The sequence below is a fragment of the Neophocaena asiaeorientalis genome, unplaced genomic scaffold, assembly GCF_003031525.2.
Source record: "Neophocaena asiaeorientalis asiaeorientalis breed wild unplaced genomic scaffold, Neophocaena_asiaeorientalis_V1.1 scaffold314, whole genome shotgun sequence".
NCBI classification, from domain to species: domain Eukaryota; kingdom Metazoa; phylum Chordata; class Mammalia; order Artiodactyla; family Phocoenidae; genus Neophocaena; species Neophocaena asiaeorientalis.
Genome location: NW_020175489.1, coordinates 49,743 through 70,666, shown reverse-complemented (window position 1 = coordinate 70,666; position 20,924 = coordinate 49,743). Strand labels below are relative to the sequence as shown.

Sequence of the window (20,924 nt, the reverse complement as noted above, 5' to 3'; positions counted from 1 at the left end):
GAGCCAGGCCTCTATTTCCTAGGTAATATATATGGTATTCCCTCCCTTCAAAATGTATTAACACACAAAAATAAACTCTCCTTCTATGGTTAGCTCACAAAATAATGGGAGCCAGCACTATGCCCTCATCTCTTTTGTAATATTGGTTTTGTCCTCTGTAATACTCTTTTTCTATATGTATTTTAAATTTATACTAAAGGAAATGATCATCTCCAGATTATTCCAAATGCTAGGAAAAGATTAAGCCAGCTGACTGACGTAGGCTGAGGATGCCAGGATTTAGGAAAGAATCAGACAAGCTTCCAGGTGCATGTGGATTTGTTGGGGGTGGGGGTGGGGTTGCTTAATTTTGTTTCTGTTTAATTTCACCAGTTCTGTAGATTAACAACCTGTACTTTGTGCCCAGCCTGAGAGAGATGGTTCAGCAGACAGAGGATGAAAAGGCTCATCAAATTACAAGCATTTGCAGGCAGGTCTGCCTTTTGTTGCCCTGCTCACGCCACAGATACATCTGAACCTGGTGGTCAGCTGTGCTGGCACCTGTTGGGGTAGATAAACTGTATACCACGGCAGTATAAGTGCCCCAGTGCTCCTTTATTATTCTTCCCTGAGAGGTTTTAAGGATAATTTTGGAATGAGGAAAATACAGTTCAACCAGTTAATCTGAAATATTTGTTAGAAATTCTGCTCTGGCCTGATAGGTTCCAGGCCAAACGCTGATCTTTCTCCCAGAGGCTATTCCATCTGTCTCCCAAAGACCTTGGTTCTTCTGCATGAACAACAAAACGCTTGGCGCTTATCTCCTTTTAAAAAATGCCAAGTTTACTTTTCCCCACAAAGCCTTTTACCTTCACCACCAGACAGGGGCTGCTGGTTACTTGCTTCTGAAAGTGGCTCCCTGACTCGCTTGGCGTGAGTCGCAGATCTTGCTGCTGGGGTGGGCCGCTCAGCCATTTTCCTCTGAAGATTCTCGCGTCTGGCACGGGTTCGTTCAAGCAGTTTCTACGTATATCAGAGCGTTAAAACACAAGTCTCGTCAAAGGTTCAGAAAACTTCAGGTATCTTCTAAAATCACTAATTGCCATCATGTACGATAACAGTTAAATACATTTCAAAAGTGAAATCCTAAGTAATTAAGTCAAGATTCACCAAATGAACACCCCCATGTCAAAATTTAATTACAGACGTAATATGAACATTAAAGGGGGAATAAAATGTGTTAAGTTAGTTGTATGAGATTTTAAATGGCCACAAATTTGTTTCTGCTTCCATCAAAAGCTATTTGAATTGGGATGGCCTTATGATTCACTTTGACCATTAAAACGCAGCAGAAGTGATACTGTGTATGTGACTTCCAGTCCCAGGCCTCAAGAGGTCTTGTAGTTTCTGCTCTCACTCTCTTGGAACACTGCCTCCACAAGAAGCAGCCCAGGTTAAGCCTGCTAGACACATGGCCCAGCTGACAGCCAGCATCAACCACCAGACCTGAGAGGAAGGCTATTTTAGACCATCCAGTCCCAGGTAATTTGTATATCACTGCAGACTCCTATACGACTGCAGGGGACACCAGAAGTCCAGCCCAGCTGAGCCCAAATGCTAAGCCATTGAATCATGGAAAATAATGTGGTGGTTGTTTTAACCACTATGGTAGGCAGAATAATGGTCCCCCAAAGTTGTTCACTGTCCTAATCCCATGAACCTGTGAATATGTTACCTTACACGGCAAGAGACTTTGCTGACGTGATTAAACTAATGACCTTGAGATGGAGAGATTATCCTGGATTTTCTGGGTGGGCCTCAAAAGGGCAATTGTCCTTATGAGGGGAGAGCGGCCCAGAAGCTCACAGTCAGAGAAGATGTGACAAGGGAAGCAGAGGTCAGAGTGATGGACATTTTTCGGCCACAGGCCAAAAAATGCAGGTGGCCTCTATCAGCTGGAAAAGGTGAGGAAACAGATTCTCCCTAGAGCGTCCAAAAGGAACACAATCCTGCTAACACTTTGATTTGAACCCAGCAAAACCTATCAGACTTCTGACCTACAGAAGATAATTAATATGTGTGATGTTAAGCCAGTAAATTTGTAATAATTTGTTGTAGCAGCAAAACTCATACAACCACTAAGATTTGGGGTGATGGCAAGAGATAACCGGCGTAATAGTCCTTTGAAGACACAAGACACTTCCTAAGAGAAAAATAAATAAGCCTAAATAATCTTATGTTTTATTTAATTAAATATCAATATATAATAGTTTTAAGGTGAAATCTTAGCCATTCCATAGAATCGTGAATACTACTCTTTTCTAACCCCAATGTATGCTCCTAATTCGAATCAGTGTAGTATAGCAAACACAAGACCCTGTAAAACAATTCATTCTCCTTCAAATGAACACAACCAAAGGAGGCATGCAGATTACTGGCTGGAGTTTACAAACTGCCCTGCAAACACAGATATAGAAGTTAGTGCAGACTAAGGAATTAAACTCCATCTGACCTTTTTAGTTGCTTAATTAAAACAGAATAATAATTTTTTTAATCCTTCTGAGTATGCAAAAGAAGCATGAGCTAAATTTGGAAGAAGGCACAACTCTCTACTTAGGAATGATTTCTCATTGAAAGAAGTAACTCTAAACCTAAATGCTATGTCACTGAAAGAGTAATTTATGAGCCAAATGCCTTCCAAAACACAAGACCTTCACCCTTTAAATAAAAGTCTTCAACAAACTCAAAAGTGATAGTATTATACAAATTCATATATGTCTGATAATTTCCCCCACAATAAAATATATCACTCCCAAGATGCAAAACTAGACTAACTATATTCATTCATGGACACGCCCACATTCCATTCTGGTCAGTTAGAATACTTATGAGTCCGTATATCTTCGGTTACTATGAGTAATGGGTCACAGAAGAATGTGGTTTTGCCATTCAAATATACACAAGTGTTCTTTTGCTACATTAGATTCAAAAATTTCAAGATTAAAACATATTAAAGTAGATAAGCAAAAAAGTTCCCTAATCTGTAAAATAAAACTAATAAGCACCAAAGATTATTAATGTAAAGAAATGATGTATCTAAAATACATAAACTCAACAGCTCAATAAATGTAAGTCACCCTTCCTTATAAAAGGGTAACAGGAATTTAAGGGATCTTTTATTTATAAGGTACATTCTTTCAAATATCACACCTCCTTCTTCAAATAACAGAGGCATTAAAAAAAAATAAAACACTGCAATTACTAACATAATCAGGAAGGTATTCCACATGGATGAATCTAAGATAACTGAAGCATATAGTCCTAAAGCAATTTCTACCCCATATCCCTCAAACTATTTCTGACAGAAATTTTTTCTAGGAGATACTACTGATTTTCTTGCCTTCTTAAACAAAGTAGACTCAATAACAATTAACTTATTATTTTCAAAATGCTGTAGCAGCATTCTTTCCCAGGTCATCACAGAGATTTCGCTTAGTTCTGGAAAAGTAGACAAACTCTATCCAAAACAGTGATAGCATGTATATCTATTTATATCACAAGAAAAGATGCTTTATGTATTTTAATTGTAGCTTTTTCTCTTTTAAGGTTCCTACATAGAAAGCTCTGACTTGGCACACCTAGCTCTGGGTTTCTCTGTGCTAGTCTTGGAGTGGGATGACCATCACTAGTGAGCAGGTCTTCACACCAAGAGGCTAATACTGACATCATGAGTAGTAAGTTGATGGTTTTAAATCTACCTAACAACAATTACAACAATCACTAATGCTTATACAGGACTTAATATAAAGTACTTTCAGTGTCGGCACACACTAACCCATTTCATCTTCAAAAAATGATTTGGTAAAATTCTGTTTTTACTACTGTTTTACAGATGAAGAAACTCAGGCAGGGGTTAAATAACAAGCCATAGGTCACACAGTTAAGAAGTGTCAAGGCAGGGACTTCCCTGGTGGCGCAGTGGTCAAGAATTCATCTGCCAATGCAGGGGACATGGGTTCAAGCCCTGGTCCAGGAAGATCTCATATGCCGCAGAGCAACTAAGCCCACGAACCACAACCACTGAGCCCGCGAGCCACAACTACTAAGCTCGTATGCCTAGAGCCTGTGCTCCGCAACAAGAGAAGCCATCACTGGCTGCAACTAGAGAAAGCCAGCGCACAGCAAGAAAAGACCCAATCAGGACAAAAATTTAAAAAACAAAACAAACAAACAAAAAAAAAACAGTGGCAAGCCAAGATTCAGAACCAGGCTCTGGAGTCTGGACTCTTAACTACTTTGCTATAAACTATCTTTTGACTAAATCCAATTGCTCTTTTAAAGAACTAATCAGCAAAACTAACCAAATTCATACAATCAACATAACTTTTTTAACACTATCTGCTGATCATAATAATAAACGTGTGCCTTAACTGTTTGTTCATCCATAAATCAAGATGGATTCTTTATCTCCAGTTGGTCCATGAAGAACATTAGGAAGACATGGTCCTGTGGACCCTGTCTAGATGCTGATTCAAACAAACTGCAAAAACATGAGACACTTAAGGAAACATGAACACTTACAATGTTTGATGATATTAAGGAACTGCTGTTGATTTTTTAGGTGTGATAGTAGCATTATGATTTTTTTTAAGTCTTTAGTGTTCAGTGAGAAATACTTAAGTGCTTACATATAAAATTATATGATCTCTAGAATTTGCTTCTAAATAATTCAGAGGGAGGGATTAGAAGGGGATACAGTAAAACAATATGGCCATGTGTTGCTGGGTGGTGGATGCATTATATTTGAAATTTTCTACAATAGAGAAAACAATATTGCTAAAATGTCCTAACAGTTACTGTTGTATATAATTATTTGCCTGTAAAATGATTTGCACTGAATGGCTCTCTTCCATATCAATTCGGCAGAACATTATTGGATGTGCTTGATGTTAGGGAAACATCTCTCTGAATAGGAAACAACAGTCCTACTTCAAGAAGCTTACATTCTAACAGAAAACATGTTCAACGGGTAAATAAATGCAAGTGACATGGGTACTGTGAAAGGTGATCTCCCCTCTGAAGATGGGGAATCAAACTGTGAGCTGCAGGTTGAAACAGAGTTTGCCAGGCAGAAGAGGCAGGGAGAGAGGAAGAGTATGCCAGACAGCACTAGTGATAGCAGGGAGGAGAACCACTGCACAACAGCCTTGTCTGAGGAAACAAGAGTTTAGGATAGTTGTAGCCTTTCTCAACTAGAGTTACCAAGAGAATTAATCCCTAACGCCCTGGCATTAATGTAATTAATTAACAGCTCTCCTATGCCTGTAGGGTGGTCTGGTTAAGAATCACCCTTGGGAAAACTGAGGAAACAGTTCTCTCAAATAATTTTCCCTGTTCTATGGTTCTGATAAGGAACTCTGGGTGAGAAAGTCATTTTAACTGACTTCCAAATTGTTTTTCAGACAAGGAACTGTACCAGTTAGTTTCACTGTGCAAAAATGTTATGAATGCTATAATTAAGCACCTAATCTTTGGAACCAATTCAAATTGTTCACTCATTACCAATTAAGGAAAAGATGTCAAAGCTGTTTATTTCAACTGCAACCGATCTAACTTTTCATAACATAAACCATACATATTTCTGAGCACACTCTAAAATGAAAAGTTTCTTTTAAAGAAAAGTTTCTTTCAACTGAGATTTGTACTAGCTTCTGAATAACATTTTTAAGTAAAACAAAGTACAATTTTCAGCCAACTTTCAAAATGCTTTGTCCTGTCAGTTACCTAGGAGAATGAAAATATTCAGAACACATAGGGCTAATATTTTAAGGAATCCTATTCTAAGTTGGAACATAATGTATCCTTTTTAACTTCAATGTAAGTGAAAAATATGTAGTGCACGACCAGCTCTATTCTTTAAAGCTAATACAAAAATGTGTTCAGGATTTTTTTGTTAGAATATTTAAGGTTAACGAATTGATGTGTTTTCCCCCAGAGATGATTGAGAATTTGTAAACAAAAATAAACACGGTTGTGTTTGAACACAAGTAAACTCTAATTGTTGAAACTTTTAATATCTTAGGATTGTAAGTACATCTCAAAAAAAAAAAGTATTACCACTCTCCATTCAATTTTTCAATCTAGTGCAGAGACATTTTTAGGCTCACTTTGCAGCAACTGTTATTTTTTGAGTTGAAACTTGCACGACAACCTAAAAAATGAGGAACTGTCCTGGAAGAAAAGGAGTGGAAATTCCTGAGTGTGTCAAAGTACCTTGTCAACAAGAAGTCAAAGCTAGACAAATAATCGACACAATAACGATGTAATTAATCCATATTTAATTTCCAAAGAACAAAAGATGAGTTAAGTATTGCTGTAATGGTATGCTCCATAAACATACCCAAAAAGGTTGATTTCTTTACTATTTTTTTTTTAAATCGTGGGCTATTAATTTTGGTTTGTACGTATTCGGCTAACACTGTTTCCTTTCAATTTGTATCAATCTCAGGTATGAATCTTCTTTGCTTGTTGGCTGAGCAATAGAATCTGAAGGAACTATTGACTTTATAAGAACGGATGCAATGGTTTCAGGCACCGGCTTATTTTAACGTTTTGCTGTCATTTCGTTCACAGCATGCTTATATGCACGGCTCCTCTGCGGGCCACACGAACCCTGCAAATCACATTCCATTCCATTTCCGGGCGGCGGCTGCACACACAGCACTGAGTCACTCGGACACCCGACTCCACCTTGCAAGTTAACCCGGCTTTTACTTCCAGCGGGATCTTTTGGTCAGGCCCCCACCTCACCCTCGCAAGGGACAGGGATCCACTCCAGAGGGGCATATAATAACCGGGGCTGACAGGAGGTTTTTTCACTACTGCTACTGAGGACAGACTCAAAGCTTCCCCACCCCACCGCGCCCCCAGAGCTTCATCTGCAGGAATAAAAACAAGAAAACCGCAGAACCGCAGCCGCAGAGCAGAGAGAACCGGCGGCCCCCTCCTGGTTTCCCCAGTCCGACACCCGCACGCACACTCTGCGCACGCGCGCGCACGCGCTCTCCGCCCGGTGGGTCCGGAGGTAGACAGAAGGTGGGAAGGGAGGGTGGGGGCCGAGAGGGGTCATGGCTGGCTCTGCCCGCAAGTTTTCTCACCTCGGTAAACGGGTCCATCGCCACGGGCTTCGCGTGTCGATTGCGAGACGACCGAAACGGTGGTTCAAATTCGGAAAAAGAAAAGAAGTGAGTGCCGGCTCAGTGTGTCACTTGGAGAAAACAAGAAGTCCGGGGCTGGGGAACTCTCCCAACCTACTCTCCTCTTCCCCACAGCCTCCAGTGTCACGCTCGGCCTTCAGCAGCGGTTCAAATTTGAATTTCAGCGCCGGGAGCCGCGCGCGTGCGCGCGGGGCGGGGCGGAGGGCAGGGCACGCCTCTCCCCGCACTGGCGCTGGATCACGTGGCCTTGCCCGGGCTGGGAGGTTCCGAAGGGTAGCTTAGTCTTCTCAGTGATAGCCCACCCCTGGCGGCGGAGATGCGGAGGTAGGTGCTGCGTCGGCCCTTCAACTGCCTCCCGGCTCGAAGCCCCACCCCAAACGCTCGCACACCCAAGCCTGTTTAAGCAGGTCCCTTCGCGCCTGTGCTTGGGCGTTTCCGCTTTCCTTCATTCCTAAATTTAGGATTAAGGGCCCTTCTGTTTGAAATCCCACTGGACCATAGACCTGACATAGCTTTCTGACCACCTGCCTAACCGCCCCTACTTCACTCCTAAGGGGACTCAGGCTTGGCCTTCTTGAAGGCCAAGAAGGACACTTGGGGCGAATGACCAGTTAGCCACCTTGGACACTGGCCTTTCTTATTGGGAAAATAAGGTTAACATTAACAGACTGTGTGTAAAGAGTTTATACATGAAACTCCTGTCGTTTTTTTTATTTTAATCCCATCAAACTGCATGCAGCGTTAGAGCTGAGAAGCTACCCACTTTAATCCTCCCTTTTACAGCTAAGAGAAGGGAGACCCTGAGACATTAAGTGACTGGCCCAGGAGAAATGAAAATCCCATTCTCAGCTCATAGCCTGCCTTCCACCGCTGAATCAAGCTGTATTTCATGATTATTCTCTGTAGATTACTGAGAATTGTAAAGTACGTTTTATAGTTACTGTATCAGATTCATTTCTTATTTAGTAAGTCTGTACTAGGGCTTGTTATAAAGACAACAAACAGGTTTGGACTTCTTCATCTGTAACAGAGTAGATGGCTGAGTGAATGCCCAACGGCTGAACAGGCCAAAACTATTTCTCCCAAGTAAGAAGTTTCGGTGTATTTAATAACGTTTCCATCTTAGCAGTCAGTAAACATTACAAAAAGTATTTCACTAATAATATCTCTAATTTGAATTTTGGTGCTATACGTTGTAATGGAAAGAATTCTGAGTGTGGGATAAGAAGAAATTCCTTGAGGTCTTGGCTCCACCAGGACCATGTGACCTTAGGCTTTAGGCAAATCATTTAACTCAGTATTTCTTAGACCTTTTTGGGGAGTCATAGACTCCTTTGAAAGTACAATTAAAGCTGAAAAATGCCCACTCAATCACAAAATGTTTAAGATATGATTCCATGAAGTTCATGGTCACCAGGTTAGCCTCTTTGGATGTTAGTTTACTCATTGGTAAAACAGAAATAATCAGCTGCCCTGCCAGTCCTCAGAGTTGTTAGGGGATCAGGTGAAAAATTAAAAGAGATCCAAAAGTATTCTGTAATAAGTAATAAGCCCCTATCCAAGTGTTCGCTGTATCGAATTATTAATATTTAACTCAAAACTCAAAATATGCTACTTATGAACCAAAGAGAAAAGCCACTTGAATTTTTTTCCAATGCTGGACCAGAAAATGGTGGGTGTATTGAGGAGTGTGGGTTCAGGAGGAAGTTTACGCGACATTGGAAAATGAGTCAATAGAAATTTATGAAGCCTTGAGCCTTCCGGCTTTGGCCTCTGTGAGCCTTAGATTCTTTATGACCAGATCCTAGTCAAGACTAAAAGAGATAAATACAGCAAGTCACTCAATATAACTACCCAAAACATTTAGTTTATCTTTCTTCACAATCCCCCTGTCTTTACCCTGATAATGATAATAGCAAACCACCACACAATAACTGAAGTTCGTTAAACACCTACCATGTGCCAGAAGCTGTGCTAGAGACTCAAGTCTACTCTCAGAATACTGCAACTGTCTGCTAACAGTTCTCCCTATTTCCCTTCTTACCCTCTGATAGTTCACGCTTCACTTTATAAGCTAGAATTACTTTTCTCCTCTTGAAAATTGTGTTATAAAATATTTCCACTTTACCAAAAAATTAATGAATGGAACAGATAACTGTATACCCACCACCTAGCTTAAAAAATATGTAATTTTATAATTGAAGTCTCCTGTGTTTTCCTCCTTAATCCCATTCCCCAAGGGTAAAACTATCCTGATTTTCATGTTTATCATTCCCATGAAATGTATGTACTTTTATTACATCTACATATATCTCCATATCAATATATAGTGTTTTACATAAATTTTATTTTTACTGTAAGTAAAACTTTCTGCAGTTGGTTTCTTTTCTGAATATTCTCTTTATGAGATTCATCCTCACTAACAGGTATAGCTGCATTTTATTCATTCTCACTGCTGTATTCTATTGTATTAATATACTTGTAATTTATGTATCCATTATCCTGTTAATGGACATTTAGCTCATTTCCAGTTTTTCATTCCAAAGACCCCATGATGCCATGAATATTTTTATGTCTCCTTATACATACATGCAAGACTTTCTGTAGAATAATATACCTAGGAATTAGAGGATCATTTCAATAAATATATTTCAATATTATTGCCAGATATTAAAAATAAATTGCTCTTCAAAACGATTGTAACAATTTGTATTCCAGTCAGCTTTAAATGAGCATGCCTGCTACTCTAGTGCCTCCCTAGTACTTGGATACTTTTTAGATTCTGTCATTCTTGTTTGTATGCATTTATTCTATTACTAATGGAAGTGAACATTATTTCATGTGTTTATTGGCCTTTAAGTTTTCCTTTTCTGTGAATTTCAAATTCACATCCTTTGCCCATTTTTCTATGTGGTTGCTTTTTCTTATTGATTTGTAGGCTTTTGTTGTTTGTTTACTATTTTCTGGGAAAATAACTCTTTGGTTTTTTGGCTGGCAAATATCTTTTCCTAGTTTATGGTTTGTCTTTTCACTTTAGGATGTCTTGGGTGTACAGAAATGTTTCCTATTAATATAATTAAATATATGTATATTTTCCAGTAGGGTTTGTGCTTTTTATGTCTCAAGAAATCCTTCCCTTTCCCTATCCTGAGGTTGTAAATATATTCTCTCATATTTTCTTCTAAAAAGCATGCGTTTTTCATGGTTTTGTCTTTAAATTATCTGGATTGATCTTGTTTTTTGTTTGGATAACCAAATTTCTTAGCAGCAGTTATTTAACTGTCCATCCTTTCCCCACTGGCCTTAATGCCACTTTGGTCATGTACCAACTTCTCCTGTATATGTAGGTCTATTTAGGAGCTCTTTATTCTGTTCTACTGTTCTACTGTTTATACTGTTCTTTATTCTGTTCTACTGGTTTGTCTATTCCTCACCCAATATCGAACTGTTTTCATTATGTGTTGATATCTGATAGGGCAAATTAAAAATTGACGTGGTTAATTTTGTCCCCTTATTCTTCCATATAAATTTTGGGGTCAGATTGTCAAGTGCCACAAAGGAAAGAAAAATCCTCTTGAGATTTGTAATTGGAATCGTACTGAATTTATCAAATAATTTGGAGGAAAATGACATCTTTGTGATATCAAGCCTTTCCATTCCTGAACATGGATATATCTTCATTAATTTAAGCCTTCTTTAATATCGTCCAAAAAATGTTTATAATGTACTTCCATAAAGATTTTTAAACTCTTTAATTTGTTCCTATGTATGCTTTTTTTGTTATTGCTTTTATAAATGGTATCTTTTAAATTATATTTTAAAACTGTTATTGATATATAGGAACATGATTATTACAAACCTATTGAGCAATCTTATTAGTTTTAACAATTTATTCATAGAGTGGGAGCTTTTTAAAATGTAAATTTTATGGTGTCAATTTCTTGTTTTGAGCCAGTTTATGTCTTCTGTTGCAATTAGAATAATACCCAAATTCTTTATCATACCTACAGGGCCCTACATGACCTGAACCTTGCTTGCCTCTCCTAGTATCCTAATATTCTCCAGATATCACAGTACTCTCCCTTCTTTTTCCCACTAGTCTCCAACCTCATAGGACTTTTTTCTAGTCATAAAAATAGGCCAAATTTCTTCCTGCCTCAAGAACTTTCCATCCCCTGGATATTCGTAGATCTACCCATGGCTGGCTGCTCATTAATTGGGTCTAAGCTCAAATGTGCTATCTCCTCAAGAAGACTTGTTTGATCAGGTGGCCACACCCCTCCTCTCTCCCCCCAAAGTCATGTTCTATCCCATTACTCTGTTATATTTTCTTCATTGCGTTTACCACTTAACATGGGATCATTTTAGATATGTGTTTAAGTTTATCATCTACTTCTTCTACTAGACTGTAAGCGATGGAATGGCAGGGACTTGTCTTGTTGGTAATTGTAACCTAGCAGCTTCAGGGCATACGAGTTCAGTAGATATTTGTTGAATGAATGAATGTAAGATAACTATTATTCCTTTTTTAGAGATGAAGAAACTGAGGTGCAAAGAGGCTAAGTGATTGCTCTAAGTCCATCACCTATAATTTGAACCAGATCTGCCTGACTTCAAATCTTGTTTATGATCTTGACATTTCAGTTAATTTATTTATTTTAATCACCAAAGACACAATAATGATGTAAATGTGCTCTTGAGCTATATCTAAAGTGCTGAATACATAGCAACCATGTTTTTCTCTTAAAATTGTTTTTAAAAAAATTTTAACTACTAAGTTAGGAAGGAAAATAAATATATTCACATGATTATTACCATTTAGTTGTACAGTTTGGCCTAACGATGATAGTATTCTGAAAGTCATCAAAAGTGTCTTCTCTGGTTATTCAAATAAAAAACACAATTTCTCAAGTTATTTAGGTAAAGACCACAGCTTATTATATTAATTTAAGAATAGAATCAAGGCTATGCACTCTAGAGCCCGCGAGCCACAACTACTGAAGCCCATGTGCCTAGAGCCCATGCTGTGCAACAGGAGAAGCCACCGCAATGAGAAGCCTGCTCACTGCAATGAAGAGTAGCCCCCACTCACCGCAACTAGAGAAAGCCGGTGCAGCAACAAAGACCCAATGCAGCCAAAAATAAATTATTTATTTTATTTATTTATTTATTAAAAAAAAATAGAATCAAGGCTCTGAAGAAGAGATAACTAGAGATTAAAGGTAGCCCTAGTAAATGAATATTTGCTCCTTCTGAGATCCTTTTCAACAAAGGAAATAGTAATCATGTTTTCACAGATAAAATTGATGGAAGGCTGAAAAACACAAAAAGTCAAAAACATTTACTTCAATAAGGACACTCCATATGTTATGTATGTGCAGTTACTTTTTCAAAGTATATTCACACACATTCTCATTTCATTCACAAAATAAAACAATGACCTAAATATTCTTATTTTTACAGGAATCAAAAAGGCCAAGATCTAACCATAAGGCAGTGGCAAGAAGGATTAAGGTCAAGTTCTCTACTTCAGGTTATCTGGCTGAAGGGCCACTTCTTTTACACATTCATTATAGTGAAGAAATAAGACCTATCAAAAGATGTTATATACGTATTACTAAAGGGCTATTTTATTTGTTACAATATCTCCTATTAATGGTCACTAGCATCACATTTTAAGGGTTTTAAACAGTTTTAGTGGTCTTTAGCATCAGATTTTTTTCTTTTCTAAGTTAATCAATAAAAATGTTTCATATTCCAAAGTGAGGAAAAATAGATTGTGTGTGTGCTTTCTAACATATTGTACTGTTTCCAAAAACCCATGCAACTACAGTCATATTTCCTTTATTCAATAGAGTATTCTCAAAATGTATACAGCTCTAATCTCCTTTTTACTTTCTCAAGTGGTCAATACGGTATTAAGGGAATTCATATTTAAAGGACCATGGTAAATCCTTTCATAAAGACGAAGAATTCTTTTATGTACTTACTGAAGTATAATTTACATATGCTATCTTTACTTTTCCATACCAAGATTTCTCAAAGCTATATTCACAGAACCTATTTTTAAATTTTTTAGCAATCCCATATAAAAGAAAAGTAGCTCTTAAATATTAAAAAATAGCAGAAGTCAATGTTTCTTAAACATCAAAATCTCTTTATTGAACATCAAAAATAAATTCTTCTCCTTTTATTTTTTGGCCATGCGGCATGTGGGATCTTAGTTCCCCGACCAGGGGCCGGACCAGGGACTGAACCCGTGCCCCCTGCAGTGGAAAGGAAGAATCTTAACCACCAGACCGCCGGGGAAGTCCCAAAATCTTCCCCTTAAGTTTGAAACAAGAAGGTTCATTGTACTCCACTGACATCTGTCATGAACTTCTTTGTCTTTCAAACACTTCAAAAATTTCTCTTCACATACTCTTTCCAGACCTTGGTTCTTCCCCTGGCGCATTAGCCCTTCCAAATGTTGGCGTTCGTGACATCTGCTTTCACTCTCTGCCCTGCTTCTCACAGCCTGACACCATCCGCATTCGTCAGCACCATTCATGCCTGGCAGGTACTAGGCCCTCAAGAAATGTTTGCTGATGAGTTCTCAGTGACCACAGCCTCCTACGCTCTGACCTCACCATTCCACAAACCTTCCAACTCTACTGACCTCCTCCTCTCTTCTGTTTGTCCACCACATATATGGCCACACTTGGACGCTAAACACAACCAGGAAGTGCTCCATCTCCAAGATTTCAAATCCCCAAACTGGCTTCTGATTGTAATCTAAAATCCTTATCTTTTCTCTACTGCTGCTCTCGCCTACTTAACCTGCAAGTCCCCTCTAACCCTAATCTTCAGTTTATTCTCCTTTCCCAACTTTTGGTCAAATTTAAAATGTCTCAGTTCATTTGTAGCCATGCCTATGTATTAGCCCTGACTTCCCACCCTGCCCTTTTCTATGAGGCCACATGCTAAGTAGTTCATCTATTCTTAAAAGGTGGCCAAGCAAGTTTTAAAAAAAAGGTAGGAGCTGGCAGGGATCACCTAATTCAGCCCCCTAAAATAGCAGATGAGGAACCAAGAAGATTGTGACTAGTCAGAGATTTCCAGATCCTGTCATTGGCCCTTCCCAGGTCTCTTCCCCAAACACTGCCCAATTTTGATCTTTTCCTGGGCTAGCAATAAGCAGTACACTGCTCATGATGCTAGGCAGCTGCACCAAGATGCAGCTCCCAGTCAGCCATGTGATCGGGGGTAAACAATCAAAACCCATACAACCATTCTGTTTCTCATTTCCAGTACAGTACTCAATAAATTACATGAGATATTCATCATTTTATAATAAAATAGGCTTTGTGTTCATTTTGCCCAACTGTAGCCTAATATAATTGTTCTGAGTATGTTTAAGCTAGGCTAGGCTAAGCTATAATGTTTGGTAGGTTAGGTGCATTAAATGCGTTTTTGACTTAGGATGGGTTTATCGGGACATAACCCAATCATAAGTTGAAGAAGATCTGTGTGTGTGTGTGTGTGTGTGTGTGTGTGTAACTTTTTTGGCTTCTTTTCCTCTGCCCCACAACTAAGTAACTAAGAACTTTAAATTCTACCCTGGGTGCTCTTGTCTACCTACACACACACCCCCAGATGATCTCATCAGTTCCATTGACTTAAAATACCATCTGTATAGGGCTTCCCTGGTGGCACAGTGGTTGAGAGTCCGCCTGCCGATGCACGGGACACAGGTTCGTGCCCCGGTCTGGGAAGATCCCACATGCCGCAGAGCGGCTGGGCCCGTGAGCCATGGCGAGTCAGACTGCGTGTCCGGAGCCTGTGCTCCGCAACGGGAGAGGCCACAATGGTGAGAGGCCCGCATACTGCAAAAAAAAAAAAAAACCATCTGTATACTGATGGTTCCCAAATTTATTTCTTTGGCATGATCTCTTCCTTGAACTCAGAACACTAATATCCAACCACCTATGTGAAATCTTGACTTGGACTTTTAACTGGTGTATTAAACTTAACAAATCCAAAATGGAATTTCCCCACTAAACCTATTCTTTCCCCAATCTTCTCCATTTCCATAAATGGCACCACTATCTACCCAGTTGCTCAAGCCAAAAACCTAGGGGTCATATTCAGTTCTTTCTTCTTTTCCTCCTACTCTATCCACTTCCCCAACCTACCATCATCTCTGCCTCCAAATATATCTTTTTCTTCTCTCCCTCTCTGCAGCTTCCATTACACTTTAAGCCATCATCACCCTCACTGGACCTACTGCAAGAGTCTCCTGTCTGGTTTCCCTGCTTCCACTCTCATCCTCTTATCCATCGTTCTCAGAGCAGTCAATGTGATCTTTAAAAAAAAAAAATAAGCCATATTATGTCACTGCCCTGTTTTAGTGGCTTCTGATTGTACTTGGAAAAAAGTCCAAATTCCTTTCCTTAGCCCTGCTACCTCTGAAATCTTTTCACTTTCCCCCAGCTCACTGGACTCCAACCGTGCTGACCTTCATATAGCCCCAGGATCAGGACAAGATCATTCCCATCCCAGGGCTTTTGCCTTTGCAATTCCCTCTACTTTGAATGCTTGTCTCCCCCACCCAACCCCGCCCCAAATTTCTCATGGCTGACTCTTTCTTATCCTTCAAGTCTCAAAAGTCACTTCCTCAAAGAGGCTTTTCCTGACCCCTCCGTACCCCAAGTCAGCATGTCTAGTATACTTCTCTGATTTACTATACTTCATAGCACCTATTTGTATCTATTACATCATTTGTTTACTTGACTGTTATTTGTTTCTCCCACTATAAGTTCCAAGAGAACTGGGACTCTATCTGATTTACTCACCACAGCATCCCTGATGTATGCGCACAAGGACTGCCCGATATATGTATATCATATTTACATATGTGTGTATGCACTACCAGTAGTAACATAAATACTTAATAAACATCTGTGGAAGGAGTAAATTAATGCACGTCTTGATTTCTTCAAAATGTAATTAAGATAGGCAATATTTTTGATGTCTGATTAATAAAAAATATCCTTCCTCCCTCAGTCATTTACAATAAAACATCCTATCAAAAAAATATCACAGGGTTTCCCAGGATTTTTGTGCTGTCCTGACTATTTTCAGTGAGGTGAAAGGCAGAGGCAGTTTCACAAAGCATTCTTTTATTTGGCTTCCACTTCATGTTTTTCATTCTCCTGAAAAAGACATACTGAAAACATTCCATTCTCTCAATACAGACATCCCAAAAGCATTCAAACTGCACTGAAAAAAATTTCTTAAAGCTACAGAAACCAACTTTCCCTGGCTCCTTTTTTCTTTCAGAGTCAAGGAACATTGTTTACAGCTGCCCTGAGGCTTCCTTTAATGCTTGTTAGAATCTGGGATGTTGGAACCAGTTTCTCTGTTCTTTTATAATGGCAAGCTGCAGATTAATTTTCCTCGATTCATAAATTTCCAATGACATAGAATGTTGTAAATTGTTTCCAAGAGAACAGGGAGGAAAGTGAAAAGTATTTTCTAGAAGACTCTCCTTCCCTTATGCTTTTAAACTCTCATCTGAAATGTAAAAGTAAACAAATTATTTTAATGTTCTATTTTTTTTTAGTTACTAACATAACTTCTCCTTAAGAAATTAAACTTTTTCTCAGTTTCAAGCATAATATATACTTGATCTGCTCTCAACAGAATGGACTTTTTCTATAGAAAGTGAAATATTATAGTTATTTGTCTCTCCACCAGCACTAACAATGCTTATTAGCAACCTTCTCCAGTCTTCACCATTCCTCTTTCTTGGCCTTTACTACCCAGCTTAATGATCAAATGTGTTCTAAGCCTTTAAAAAGGAAGATGTTGATCTTTTTTCTTAAAAAAAACAAAAAAAATCCCATCCTCTCTTACTACAGAGATGTTTTGACTGACTTCTTTTGTCCTGAAACTCCATTGACTGTGAGTAACTTGCCATGTATCAATAGTTTGTACATGGAATATACACATTAACATGAGTTAATTAAACAAAAGTTACTGAAAAAAATAAGAAAAATATAAGTTCTTTATCCATAACATAAAAATCACACCACAGATAAAAAAAACCAAGATTTCTTTGAAAATATCTATTTTCCTATCATCTTTGTATCTAAAATTTAATGGAAATCATCATTAAGGAGAATCAGAAATTGAAATGATCCACAATACAGTGCTGGTAGTGAACATAAAAATACCATTAAAAAAAGTGAAGTATAATGCTGCGGTAGGATAACTACAATAGCATTCTTGGCTATTTTTGGAATACTTAAGTTTAGTAAAACTTTAAAAAGGGGGGACGTGTATCCTTAGAGATAAACAAATTATTAAAAGCAGTTTTAATACTTCTTAACTTTATTTTGCAATCAGTGCTTTGAAAATGGAGTTTATATAGAAACAGGTATAAAGGAAAGTTTCTCAAAAAGATGGAATTGTTCATTTTTCTGGCAGATATGTAAAAACAATGCTGACTCAAAAGCAGCCAAGTGGACAGCTGCAGATGCCTTACCCAATGGAAATACTAAACAGGTGTAGCACGAATCAATAATTAACAAAGTAGATGCACAAAGCTTGATGAGGATGCATAGGCTGGAGTGGTAAAAGAAGCTTATAACAGTACTAGTTTTGTAAGAAATTAGATAAACTCATTGTTTTCATGAATTTGTTAGCAAGAGTACTTCAGTGCCTAATAGTACACAAAGAATATCTTTTTTAAATGCTTTGAATTAATTGATATTCCCCTTTATATAGTATTTATCACTGAAGATGTTTATAAATCAAAATAATCCACAAGAAAATACTGGTAGGGTGAACATAAAAATAATTTTTAAAATAAGCAATGAAATAATATTCTAGATGGGCTAACTACAGGAGCATCAAATTGTTTATTTTTAGAATTCTTAAGTTTAACGAAATGTTGAAGAGGGAGGTATACCTTTAGTGTACATCATTTTCTAACTTGTGTTATGTGTGTGTGTGTGTGTGTGTGTGTATATATATATATATATCTCCCTTCATGCTTGTCAGTAAGTGTCTTGAGGATAGTTATTGTGTCTTTTATGTACTCTAAAAGCACTAAGCACTGTCTCTTGTATATATATATAAATAGCTCTGAAATTAATAAAATAATACATCTTGGTTTCTTCAAAATATAATGAAAATGGACAATCTGATTACCCATGCTTTAGTAAAAACATCCAGAGTAAATTCTTTAGATGCTGAACATATAACTTGGAAACATCTTTTAGGAGTCTTTATTTTTTTGAGAATTACAGTTCTTAAACTGTAGTGACTTGAAAAATTAGAAATTTGCAGAGGTAACAGAGGTATTTATAGCAAACTTGGAAAGCAGTTTTCAGAGTTTAAGGTATATAAGGAAGTTAAGGAAGGTATGTAAGGAAGTTAGGTATATAAGTTTCATTTACATGCTTTTTCCTTAGGACATATGTTGCAAGAACAACTGCTCTTCTGAATGCAAAGCATTCATTGCTTATTACTATATCAAGTGTTTAACCTGAAGATGTGTTCCTTATCTACCTGCCCATTCTATATCATTTCTATTTTTCTTTGAATTATCATTGAAAATGCATGCTTTCTATTATCTACTTATTCCTTAACTTACAAATAATTGAGTATATACTGTGTGCTAGACACTATTCTAGTTGCTCTAAGTATAGCAGTGAACAGTCAAAAATCACTGCATTTGTGGAAATTTTATTCTAGAGATGAAGACAGACAATAATCAAGATAAATCAGTAATATTTCCTGTAGCACATGATGTGGGAAGCTGCCTCCGCCAGAGACTTAGCATTAGGAGTGAGGGGGTAAAGGAGTTTGGGGGTGTGCAGAAAGAGAAAACGTACGCACACACACCTTAGAAGCAGGAACACCTTCCCTAGCTTTGTGGGATTCTCCTCCCACCAGAGCAATGTGTAAAAGGAAATCTTGGGGCTTTGGTCTATCGAAATTGCTCATCTGGGTGATTCTTGAGCACCACCATCCAGAAGTGCTGGCGTCCGATGCATTTTCCTTTGCTTTGCAAAGAAGAGTCGTGAACTTCAAAACCCTCCGAGTTGGATTATAAATACTGCTTTGCAGGAAAGGAAAACCCTCCATCCTTGGCCACCAGCCACCCCTCTCTGGAGACCCTGCTATCGCCCAGGCACTCCGAGCCAGAAGGGGACACTTTGGGAATGACCGTGCTCCACGGAGGGACAGAGCCATCCCCCAGCTTCTCTACACAGAGCCTCATCCACTAAAGCTCCAAAAATCAAAAACTGTAATTGCCAGAAGAATCATTAAAAACAAAACAAAAAAAATAGTCCAGCCACTAACCTCATATGCAAATGAAATAAGCACTCTGGATCCTGCATTGTGAGCTCCTCACCATACCCTGATTACCTTTGAAGCCCATATTTTTTTTCATTGAATTTGCATCTCTTTAAGACACAAGATTAAAACAAAATTCATGCTTTATTGGATTTTAAATGATCTTCCTTTTATTTATCCTTCATCTTTCTTATGTGGATATGCAAGTGAGAAGACCTGACTGGATATTCCCAACATGTTCACTCAATCTGTCTGTATAGAGGTTTGGCTTCTACAGACCAAGCCGTGTGACTGATAGGGTCTTGGTGCTCCAGCTGGTTGTGAGAGCTGTGCCTCTGAGGTGGGAGAGCCGAGTTCAGGACACTGGTCCACCACAGACCTCCCGGCTACACGTAATATCAAAAGGCGAAACCTCTCCCAGAGATCTCCATTTCAATGCTAAGACCCAGCTCCACTCAATGACCAGCAAGATGCAGTGCTGGACACCTTATGGCAAACAACTACCAAGACAGGAACACAACCCAGCCCATTAGCAGAGAGGCTGCTTAAAATCATAATAAGGTCACAGACATCCCCAAACACACCACCAGATACAGTCCTGCCCACCAGAAAGACAAGATCTAGCCTCATCCACCAGAACACATACACCAGTCCCCTCCACCGGGAAGCCTACACAACCTACTGAACCAACTTTAGCCACTGGGGGCAGACACTAAAAACAACAGGAACTACGAACCTGCAGCCTGCAAAAAGGAGAGGCCAAACACAGTAAGTTAAGCAAAATGAGAAGACAGAGAAACACACAGCAGATGCAGGAGCAAGGTAAAAACCCACCAGACCAAACAAATGAAGAGGAAATAGGCAGTGTACCTGAAAAAGAATTCAGAATAATGATAGTAAAGATGATCCAAAACCTTGGAAATAGAATGGAGAAAATACAAGAAACGTTTAACAAGGACCTAGAAGAGCTAAAGAGCAAACAAACAAGGATCATGAGAGATTACTACAAGCAACTACATGCCAATAAAATGGACAGCCTGGAAGAAATGGACAAATTCTTAGAAAAGCACAACCTTCCGAGACTGAACCAGGAGGAAATAGAAAATATAAACAGACCAATCACAAGCACTGAAATTGAGACTGTGATTGAAAATGAACAACACAATAAATGAAATTTAAAATTCTCTAGAAGGAATCAACAGCAGAATAACTGAGGCAGAAGAACGGATAAGTGACCTGGAAGACAAAATAGTGGAAACAACTACTGCAGAGAAGAATAAAGAAAAACAAAATGAAAAGAATTGAGGACAGTCTTAAGAGACCTCTAGAACAACATTAAATGCACCAACATTCAAATTATAGGGATCCCAGAAAAAGAAG

At 38.5% G+C, this 20,924-nt stretch overlaps 1 protein-coding gene across 4 annotated transcripts in view; it reads right to left on the bottom strand.

Annotated features, from left to right (window-relative positions):
• ANLN (anillin, actin binding protein) overlaps positions 1-7,370 on the bottom strand; it is a 56,918-nt gene extending 49,548 nt beyond the window's left edge. For all 4 annotated transcript variants that reach the window (XM_024768892.1, XM_024768895.1, XM_024768894.1 and 1 more), the window contains exons 1-2: positions 7,137-7,370; positions 849-1,002 (exon numbers count right to left, since the gene is read on the bottom strand). In XM_024768892.1, the coding sequence (XP_024624660.1) occupies positions 849-1,002; positions 7,137-7,154 (172 nt within the window). In that variant the 5' untranslated portion in view covers positions 7,155-7,370. The remainder of the gene's footprint in view (positions 1-848; positions 1,003-7,136) is intronic.
• Positions 7,371-20,924: the final 13,554 nt, after the last annotated feature.